Source organism: Chelonoidis abingdonii, chromosome 16, assembly GCF_003597395.2.
Source record: "Chelonoidis abingdonii isolate Lonesome George chromosome 16, CheloAbing_2.0, whole genome shotgun sequence".
Taxonomy (NCBI): Eukaryota; Metazoa; Chordata; order Testudines; family Testudinidae; genus Chelonoidis; species Chelonoidis abingdonii.
Window position 1 is genome coordinate 23,317,165 of NC_133784.1, and position 11,025 is coordinate 23,328,189.

General features: G+C 42.4%; 1 protein-coding gene across 9 annotated transcripts in view; it reads right to left on the reverse strand.

The window, feature by feature from the left end:
• Positions 1–11,025, reverse strand: part of DOCK3 (dedicator of cytokinesis 3) — a 605,476-nt gene that overhangs the window by 474,808 nt on the left and 119,643 nt on the right. Inside the window, exon 1 of one of the 9 annotated variants that reach the window (XM_075073030.1) lies at positions 2,457–2,676. The exons of the other annotated variants lie outside the window; for them this stretch is intronic. Coding sequence (XP_074929131.1) covers positions 2,457–2,480 — 24 coding nt within the window. The 5' untranslated portion in view covers positions 2,481–2,676. Of the gene's footprint in view, positions 1–2,456; positions 2,677–11,025 lie in introns of those variants that run through there. 9 annotated transcript variants of the gene reach the window in all.

Below are 11,025 nucleotides of genomic sequence, written 5' to 3' on the forward strand. Positions count from 1 at the left end.
GCGAGTGAGGAAAGCTGGATGCCAGAAGGCAAGAGGTGAGAGCTTGAGAGAGTGTAAACTGATGAGGATTAGGAGGAGACAACGCAATATCAGACATCAGAGATAGATCCTGATGGTGAGGATAAAAGATGGTTGTTGGAAGAGAGGATGGAACCATGGGAAGTAGCATCCAGGGAGTGTAAGCTGTCATGCAGCTGTTACAAAGGCACTAATAGAACAGCTGCCGATCTCACAGGGCCCTGGGCTGGAACCCGGGAGTACGAGCGCGACCCTCCCCCCCCCGGGGCCCGGGTTCCCCCCAAAACCTCCACACTCCTGATCAGAAACAGGAGGAGTTGACCAAGACTGTGGGGAAGATCACTGAGGTGAGCCAAATCGCCAAAAGCGTCTATTACCCACCAAGTAGAGGAAGGCAACTTTGTCACACCCGTAAATAGTAGCTCATCAAGGTTGCATTTCCCTAGTTTGTTTTATGAGATAGTCTAAGTGACGACAGTTATTAAAAACTTTATAAGGCAAAGTCCAAGATATAAAAAATGTCCCAAATGTTAACACCACATCTACCAGCTTCCGCCCTATCCACATGGCTTGTTACCCTGTCAAATAAAGCTAATCTGGTTGGTTCGAGACAAATTGTTCTTGACAAATCTCCTGCTGACTCTTATTTATCAAACGTTATTATCTTAACTGATTGCGAATTATTTGCTCCATGTAATCTTATTCGGGCGTACAAGAATTAAGATCGACTGGTCCGTAATTCCCACAGGTTGTAACGCTTAAACTGAAATCAACCTTTATTATATTATTGGCAGTATCATTTGTCCATTTTCCAGTCTTCTTGGAGAGGTTTTTCCCATCCTTAAAAATCATTCAGTGACTTTTCAAGATAATCGCTCATAAGGCTCAGTATATCTCCTCAGTCAGACTCCAAAAAAGAAGATATTCAAGAATGCCATTCAATCAGGCCCTGGTGAGCAGGAAGACACTAACTTTGTCTAAGTTAATTTTAAACTTGTTCTTTCCTTATTAAGCCGCTTCGATCCCACCTCATTGGTCACTGGCATACGTTAGAATCCCAGCCAATCAAACCACAAAATAAATACTATCTATTGTTTTTGGGAGTTTTCAACAAGAAAGTCATTAAGAACTACCTCATGAGCGCATTTCAAATACACATCTTATCTGATATTGTTCCCTCCCCCAACCCTCATTAATGAGGAAAATGGGCCTACCTTTGGTCTGTATCCGTTATGGTTTTAACATGTTTTGCCTTCTAATAGTAATTTGTAGAAGGTTTTCTTGTTACCTCATGTCTCCCTAGCAGGATATCTCATTTTGTGCTTTGAGTATGCTTTTTCTGAATTTTTGTTCCTACATATGGTGTCACTTGTTTATATTCATCCTTTGTAATTGACCATGGAATTCTCAAACAACTTTTGAAGGTTACTTCTTTTATTTTGATTTTTAACTCATTGAAGATCTCCTGGTTAAGCCAGGATGGCTCTTGCCATACTTCTCTCTCTTATGCAAGTGGGATGAGTTTGCTCTTGTGCCCTTAATAATGTATGTTTGAAAAACTGCCATGTCCTTCAAATGTTTTTTCCCCCATACACTTGCCGTTTCCAATGGGGTTCTGTCCCTATCAACTGCTCTGGGGTTTGCTTAAAAGCAGGTCAATCGTTTGGAAATCCATCTATTTTATTTACCTGTTCCTCCTACATTCTTAGAATCATGAACTCTACCATTTTCATTTCCAGGTACAAGAACACTTCTCAATTCGTCTGGATCGAATTGCCTATAATAGATTAAAAGTAGTCCCCGTACTTCAACAAAAAAAAAACTTCAGAACAGACGCTTCAAAGAAGAAACTGGCAGGAGCTATAATTCATTTTGCGAATCTTAACCCATTAAATTTGGAGCTGAAGATAAGGGATCTAGGGGAGTGGCTGACAATCAGAAAAAAGCAGTTTTACCACTTCGTTTAGTTGGAATTCTCAGACACTATTGGGAGTGGACACAATCATCCTATTGAATGCCTTTGTAACACTGGTTGTACTCGTTTAAGGTAACTCCCTTTCTTCATGTGGCAGTATTTATGCCTCATCTGTATTTTCACTTCCATGATCCTGAAGCCGCAGCCAGCACATCCCTCGGCCGCGCAGCTTCCTGCAGCGTGGAGATTACCTGGACATCTCTCAACCATCTCCTCCCAATTCCTAGTTTAAAGCTCTCTTAATCAGTTGTGCCAGCCTCCATCCTAGGAGTCTATTTCCCTCCCTACTCAGGTGAAGTCCATCCCAAGAGAACAGTCCTCTGTCCATGAATGCCTCCCAATGGCCATACATCCCAAAGCCCTCCTTATAGCACCACTGCCTGAGCCATCTGTGTATCATCATAATCTTGTCACATCTTTGTCGCCCTTCTCTAGGAACAGGCAAAATCCCACTGAAGATCACCTGAGCCTCGATTTCCTTAAGCATCTTCCCCAGCCTGGCATAGTCTCCTTTGATACATTCCAGCGAGAATCTAGCCGTATCATTCGTTCCCACATGAAGGACAATCAGTGGATTCTTTCTAGCTCCTGTTAGGATCCTCTTCGGCCTCAGGTCCACATCCCGTATCTTAGCACCCAGCAGACAGCACACCCTTCTGTTCTCTGGATCAGCTCTGGTTACAGACCTGTCTATTCTTCTCAGTAAGGAATCTCCAATCATGTAGTCCAGCCTTTTCCCGGTGACAGTGAGATTCTCTGGTCTATCCCCTGTTCCCTCTGGCTGCAAGTCCTCTCGATTCCTGTTCACCCTTGCAATCCTCTGCAACCCATCCCGCATCCTCCTGGGGCTCATATTTGATGTTATCTCCATCGACTCTTCTTATAGGACTAGCTGCTCTTCTCTTCTTTCTTGCCCTCTCACCTTCAGCAACCACCTGCTATGACCCTTCTTCATTTTCCAACTCTGAAAACCTGTTCCTGAGCTCTATTGCTCCTTCACTAGCCCGTCTTTTCCTCTGACTGGTTCTTAGTCACATGCTTCTACTCTCCACTTTCCTCACCTAGCAGTCTCTCCTCGGAGTTCTTTGGTCCTGCTTCCATCTGCAAGTCTGAGATTCTAAACTCCCTTCTAAACTCAACCAGCGTTTCCACCTGCATCTCCAATCCTCGGGTCTTTTCTTCCATCAACTCTATCAGGCAGCACTTCATGCAGATGAAACTCTTTTCAGATACCCCCTTCAGGATCATGTACATGCCGCAGCTTCTACATCCAGTCATCTTCATTGTGTCTTCCACTGCTTGGGTCACTACACTGCTGTCTCTGTATCTGTCATAGGCTTCCCACCTAAATCCTGTAAATCCGGAAAACACAAACCAAACCACAACACCACCACCCACAGCAAAACAAACAGCCAAATAAATCTGTTAGTCTTTACGGTGCCACCGGACTCCTCCTTGTTTTTACCATTTCATTATCACTTTCATCCAAGTTTCCTTCACTTTCAAATTCTCAACCAGTTCTTCCTTATTTGCCAAAATCAAATCTAAAACAACCTCTCCCCTAGTAGCTTTCTCCACCTTCCTCCACCGTGCTTAAGTGTTTGCAGATTTGGGGCCCTCATGACTTATGGTATCTTTCTCTCTGATATAATATTTTGTGTCCCAGTTTGCAATTGTAGGTCATCAGGAAAGAGGGAAAAAATGTGAAACAGATTTTTTGAAGACCTATCAGTAACAGTGCATATGTAGAATATGCTCCATGTGACCAGAATATCCTTTTCAGAGACATTTCTTCTGAGTGCTTCTTTAGGTAATTTTTAAAAGCCTTTAAAGGAGTCATGTTAAGTTCTATTTTATTTGTTATATTTTCAGAAAAAGTTACCTATAGATTTATTGCCATTAGTGCTTGTCTGGCACTTGAAGGGAAGTTAGTCCTAGCTTCACCTATGATTGATCAGCTAAAAGCCAGCAAGTGGCTCCGTTAGAAATAGGTCTGCAGATGCGAGATTGGCTCTTGTGGCAGGCCCTGAACAAGGGGATAGATATGCAAGGGAAAAAGCCTCTGAGCCATGCAGAAGACCCCAGGTTGAGGGAAAAGGCAAGGTTTATGTGTGGAACTTGTGTTAAACTGGGGGAAGGAGGTCTTTCAAAGAACAAACTATGCCCTGAAGGAAGACCTCGAAAAGATTTTGATCTGGAGGAGTCATCTCAATAAGTGAGAGAGACTTATAGACAGTATTGCAATTAATTGGGTAATACATTTTAGGTAACACAATAGCAGTAGAGTAAGGCAGTACTTAGTGTAGCGAGCAGGCAGTGACTTAAAAGGAGTAAATGTATCAGATATTAACCAGTGCAAAGCAGCATAAAGAAAAATAGATGACTGGTGCAAAGAAGTCCAAATTGTAGAATATTGCAATTCTGCAATCATTGTTCAATTAAATATCCCTCTCACTGATACCTCCTAATGACTGGTTACTGCTTTCACATTTTCCAAGAGCAGAAATATATATAGGCAATACTCAAAAGCAATAGAAAAGATACACACTTCTGACTGGAATTCATGTAGACTGATAATAGATTTAGACTTCCTCCCCCTCCCGCCTGACTTCTTTGGAGTCCATATTTGCCTCTGAGGAAGTAGAAAGAAATGAAAATATGTGGGGGCCATGCCTCCTTACATAACCTTACCTGAAGGACTCCATGTCTTCCAACAGGATCCTTATAGCCTGGCAATGATCAGATTTTTGGAGAGTCCCAACATTGGTGTGGTAGTGTGCAGGTGAGGACCAAGACCATGAATACATACTGATAAGCAATTCAAGAATTCCAACTATAGGAGAACAATTCTTCTGTATTACCTTCCAAAAACCTTTCACAGACTCTGTCGCAGGTCTTTTATTTAGTGGCTCTTAATTTTTCAAAGAACAAGTTACCAAAAATTAGGAAAACTGTATCTATGTTTTCCTGAAAGCACAGATAAAGAAAAATCTTATTGAGTAATAATATCCGGAGATCCATTAGAATGGAATTTCTACAACACTTTGCCCTCAGGATCGGAAGCAGGATCATTGCTTAAATATGAACATCCAAACAGGTGGTATATTATAGAAAAGAAAGAAAAAATAAAATCTGATGAGAAATCTGATGAGGTTCAACAAGGACAAGTGCAGAGTCCTGCACGTAAGAAGGAAGAATCTCATGCAGTGCTACAGGCTGGGACCGACTAGATAAGCAGCAATTCTGCAGAAAAGGACCGAGGGATTACAGTGACAAGAAGCTGGATATGAGTCAGCAGTGTGCCCCTGTTACCAAGAAGGCTAATGGCATATTGGGCTGTATTAGTAAGATCATTGCCAGCAGATCGAGGGAAGTGATTATTCCCCTCTATTTGGCACTGGAGAGGCCATATCTGGAGTATTGCGTCCAGTTTTGAACCTCCCACCACAGAAAGGATGTGGACAAATTGGACAGAGTCCAGTGGCTCAAAAATGATTAGGGGGCTGGAGCACATGACTTACGAGGAGAGGCTGTGGGAACTAGGCTTGTTTAATCTGCAGAGAAGAGTGAGGGAGGATTTGATAGCAGCCTTCAACTACTTGAGGTGGGAGTTCCAAAGAGGATGGAGCTAGGCTGTTCTCAGTGGTGGCAGACAACAGAACAAGGAACAATGGTCTCAAGTTGCAGTGGGAGACGTCTAGGTTGGGATATTAGGAAAAACTTTTTCACTTAGGCAGGGTGGTGAAGCACTGGAATGGGTTACCTAGGGAGGTGGTGGCATCTCCATCCTTAGAGTTTTTAAGGCCTGCCTTGATCAAAAGCTTCACTAGGAGGGTGGTGAAGCACTGGAATGGGTTACCTAGGGAGGTGGTGGAATCTCCATCCTTAGAGGTTTCTAAGGCCCGGCTTGACAAAACCTTGGCTGGGATGATTTAGTTGGGGTTGGTCACGCTTTGAGCAGGGGATTGGATTAGATGACCTCCTGAGGTCTCTTACAACCCTAATCTTCTGTGATTCTATATATTCTCCATCTTCACCTAGGCACTAATATGTAGAGAAGTCTTCTGCCAAAAATGGAAGTGGATAAAGACTGGGTGACTCATATGTAAAATTTTGATGAATTTATGCAATGATCACCATCTGGCTGTTTACCACGTCTTAATGCAGTAGACAAGACATCTCTACCCTGAGACTGTCATGGGTCCTAAGAAATGGACTTTACTGGTTAAAAGAAGAATAAACATTTTTTAAATTTTCTTTGGGAATGAATGCTATGACAGTTATGACCTCATTTTAACTAAAACTATAGGTAGCCATTTTCTCCCAAACTGAAAGAGTCTAGCACCAATCAGAATTACAACTCCAGAGAGGGCTGGTTGAAAATCTTGCAGATTGTGCTGAGGCAACTGTGGGTACCTATTGACCTCACCTCAATACCAAAGCTATTAATTCAAGAATGGTATTTTCTCATTTTGTACTTCAAACTCTTTCAACTTGCTATACAATTTGTATTCCTTTCTATAATGTCTGACAGGAGCCAGAATTGTAAATCAACTTTTGAAGTGACTCTGAATACCTTCAGCTTTCCACAAAGTTTCCCCTGGTATCACTAAGACAGATGGGAATTGATTTTCCTGATCATTGGATCTCAAAGACGAAAGCCACATGCACCAGTGAGAAACAGATTTATATCTCACTACATTGTTCATAGAGTATCCTTCAGGCCATTGGATTTTTAGGCTGAGAGGGACAATATTTGCAATAATTTCAACCCACATTATCATTCCTTGTGAAAGCATGGAGAGGAACTTAAGGCGTCAGATGGCAGCAATGCAAGGTTGAATTTGAATTTGTGTAAACTAAGGAATTCTCTGGCCTCATTAGGTGGAGGCCAGGGGCTAAGAAATAAACAGTGAGGCAAAAAGATCCCTTTACTGCCTGATTGACTGCAGCCCAGATGGGGAAGAACAATCTCATCACTCCATGGTCAGCTGCTGTGGGGAGGAAGTTGAGATTGTGGGGAGACAGCAGAAGCAGCCGGGAACAATAACCTGGACGTTATGACATGGTGATCCACAGTAAGAGATCGTAGAATATCAGGGTTGAGAGGGACATCAGGAGGTCATCTAGTCCAACCCCCTGCTCAAATACCAGCTAAATCATCCCAGACAGGGCTTTGTCAAGCCTGACCTTAAAAACCTCTAAGGAAGGAGATTCCACCACCTCCCCAAGTAACCCATTCCAGTACTTCACCACCCTCCTAGTGAAAAAGTTTTTCCTAATATTTTTTTCCCTAATACCAACCTAAAACTCTCCCAATTCAACTTGAGACCATTAAAATGCTTGGTTCTGTCATCTTTTGGGGTCTACCGTAGAGATTACCCCCCCCCAATCTGAGAACAGTTACCAGCATCTTCTTTGGACCTCCCTTGTCAGGTAGTTGAAGCAAGCTATCCAATCCCCCCTCATTTCGCTTCTCTCTGCAGACTAAATAATCCCCAGTTCCCTCAGGTCTCCATCCTCACATCTAAGTCATGTGTCCAGCCCCTTAATCATTTCTTGTTGCCCTCATCTGCATGGACTCTTTCCAATTTTTCCACATCCCTCCTCTTGTATTGTGGGCCAAAACTTGACACATTACTCCAGATGAGGCCTCACCAATGCATACATTAGAGGGGAATGATCACATCCCTTTGATCTGCTGGCGAATGCCCTACTTATACAGCCCAAAATGCTGTTAGCCTTCTTGGCAACAAGAGGCACACTGTTGACTCATATCCAGCTTCTTCCTTTTCTGCACTGTAACTGCTGCCTAGCCACTCGAGTCCCTAGTCGTAACAGCCTAGCCATTCGGATTCCTATCTGGCCTAAGCATGCGGACTCTTGCACTTTGTCCTAAGTGTTAGACCTCATTCAGGTTCTTTGGCCCATCCTCTAATTTGTCTTAGATCCTCTGTATCCTATCCCTACTCCCAGAGTATCGGCCACTCCTTCCAGCTTTAGTTGTTCATCTTGCAAAACTTGCTGAGGGGTGCAAGTCCAACGCCATCCTCTAGATCAATTACTGAAGATTATTGAACAAAACCAGCCCCAGGACCGACCCTTTGGGCCACTCCACTTGATACCGTTCTGCCAAGTAGAACATGGAAGCCATTGATCACTATCTGATTGAGACCCCATGACGAATCTTAGCCCGCTTGTCTATTCACCTTATAATTATAGTCCATTCGTTTCACTCCATTACTTCTTCTAACTTGCTGGCAAGAATACTGTGTGGACAACGTGTATCAAAGGCTTTACTACAGTCAAGGAATAACACCTGTTTCACTGCTTTCCCCTTCATCCACTGAGCCAAGCATATTCTCTAGAATGGGCAGTTTAGGTTAGTCAGGCATGACTTGCCCTTGATGAATCCATGCTGACTGTTCCTGATCACTTTCCTCTCCTCTAAGTGCGTCAGAATTGATTCCTTGAGGATCTGCTCCATGATTTTTCCAGGGACTGAGGTGAGGCTGACTGGCCTGTAGTTCCCCGGATCCTCTTTCTTCCCTTTTTTAAAGATTGGCACTACGTTAGCCTTTTTACAGTCATCCGGGATCTCCCCCGATTGCCATGAGTTTTCAAAGATAATGGCCAATGGCTCTGCAATCACATCCGCCAACTCCCATGGACTTATGCTCACTCAGCTTTTCTAAATAGTCCTGAACCACTTCTTTCTCCCCAGAGGGCTGGTCACCTCCTCCCCATGCTGTACTGCCCAGTGCAGTAGTCTGGGAGCTGATCTCATTCGTGAAGACAGAGTCAAAAAAAGCATTGAGTAAATTAGCTTTTTCCACATCCTCTGTCACTAATCCACATTAGGTATGATAGCCCAATAGTCAGGGCAACTGGCAGCAGCAACTGGTGATGACAGCCCAATATTTTCTTAGTCTTTTAGGAGAGTCAAGAAATTTCATCCCTTTATAATCTTCCCACACAAGGAAGCATATACTGCTGTATAACTTGTCTATAGCAGTGGCAGCCCTCGTAAGCATAAATTTCACAGCACTCTGTAATAAGCTATCCCTTGAGGGTTTCCTGGGAGGGGAGTGGGGTTGGCTATTTTTCAAACATAAATATTTTATTATTTGACCCCTTAGGGCAGCCGTCCAAATCAGAGTTTTCTCCCCTGAGGAGGAAGAGTTCCCTTTTGCGTGTGTGTGTGAGGGAAGATGTGTGTGCAAGTCCAAGGAATCAGCACATCTGAGGTTCAGCTGCCTCATTATTCTCCTTCAAATCTCACCTTAAAACTCTCCTCTGCCATGCCGCCTACAAAAAAATCAACAACAGTTAGGCCACTGGTGTACTGAGACCCTATCATGCTGACCAATACTTCTCATTGCTACCCTGTCTGCCATCTCATCTTATACTTAGGCCATGTCTATACGAACAGCACTACAGCGGAGAGTAAAGATGCTCTATGCCAACAGGAGAGAGCTCTCCTGCTGACATAGCCCTGTACCCATGATCACTTATGTCGGTGTAACTTAAGTCGCTTAGGGGGGTGGAATATTCACATTCCTGAGCTACATACATTTTGCCAACATAGGCTGCAGTGTAAACATAGCCTAAGATTGTAAACTCTTCAGGGTAGGGACTGTCTTTTCGTTCTATGTTCATACAGTGCCTAGCCAATCTGGTTCTTTGTTATGACTAGGGCTCCTAGGCTCTATGGTAAAACAAAATAGTAATAATTCCCGACTATTCTGATTCTGCCCTGAAGAAGCAAGCTGGCTCAAGTATCCATTGAAACAGATCTGTGTACCTTAGCATGATGAAAAAATGGAGAATTAATTGGCATATTCTTATCTTCCTCCTTTTGTTTATCCTTAACACAGATTAGATTTACTATAGTGCAAATTCTCCATATTTTTCAGCCAATTACTTTAGTAGTTGAAACAGTATTCTGTAGACTCAGAGTATAAAACATAATGTTCTTTTTCTGTCTTCTTTAAAAAAAAAGGAAGCACAAACACATTGTTCTGCAAAAAAAGACTATTCAAAAACATCAGGTCTCCAGTAAGAGGTTAAATGCATCACAGAAGTGATATGTTCATTCTCCAGGTAGAAGGCTGACAGAACCTGTGTCCTGCAACGTAATTCATATATCAGTGGCTCCAGAAGGCATCTCGCTTACCCCACTTCCTTCCCCTATGCGGTCACCCATAAAATGTAAGATTCTGCTACAGGCAAAAACAACAGTATATTCTGATATCCTGCTTTTAATATTTGAGTGACTTCTTTAAAAGGATTCTAAAAATCAATAATTACTTAATTTCAGAAAGATCCCATTTCAAAAGAATGTTGATACAAATAGCCTAAAAAGATAAAAGTACATTCATTAAGTCTGCTCTGTTGCGGAGGGCCAGTGCTGCCAGACACCAATGCCACATCAGGGATCAAAATTAAAGAGAGATTCTAGATTCTCACTTTTGGAAGAATGGATGTAAGGTAGGCTGAACCTGATCTTGATAGAGGCTATTCCCATTTCATTTCATATAAACATATCAAGAATCAGAGTATCATTCCACAGAATTTTGTTCCAGCATCAGAAAAGTAGTATCAAGAAATTCCAAATGAGATATTCTTCAGTGGTAGATCTTAATTATCATCTTTTTGATATAAAGGATATGTGGTGTCCTTTATTAAATCCTCTAGGCAGAACATTTTGTGCTGAATGTTTATGAAAAGATTATGCTGTCTCACTTAACTCCCTATTACCTTAACTCTTAATGAACACCAACTCATAAATGATTGGCTGAGGATACAGGGATACTTAAAACTGTATTTGATAAAAATATATGACTATAACAATGTCTGAAATGATTATCTACCTAACATCCAGGGAATAGAACAGATTCATAGATTCTAGGACTGGAAGGGACCTCAAGAGGTCATCGAGTCCAGTCCCCTGCCCTCATGGCAGGACCAAATACTGTCTAGACCATCCCTGATAGACATTTATCTAACCTACTCTTAAATATCTCCAGAGA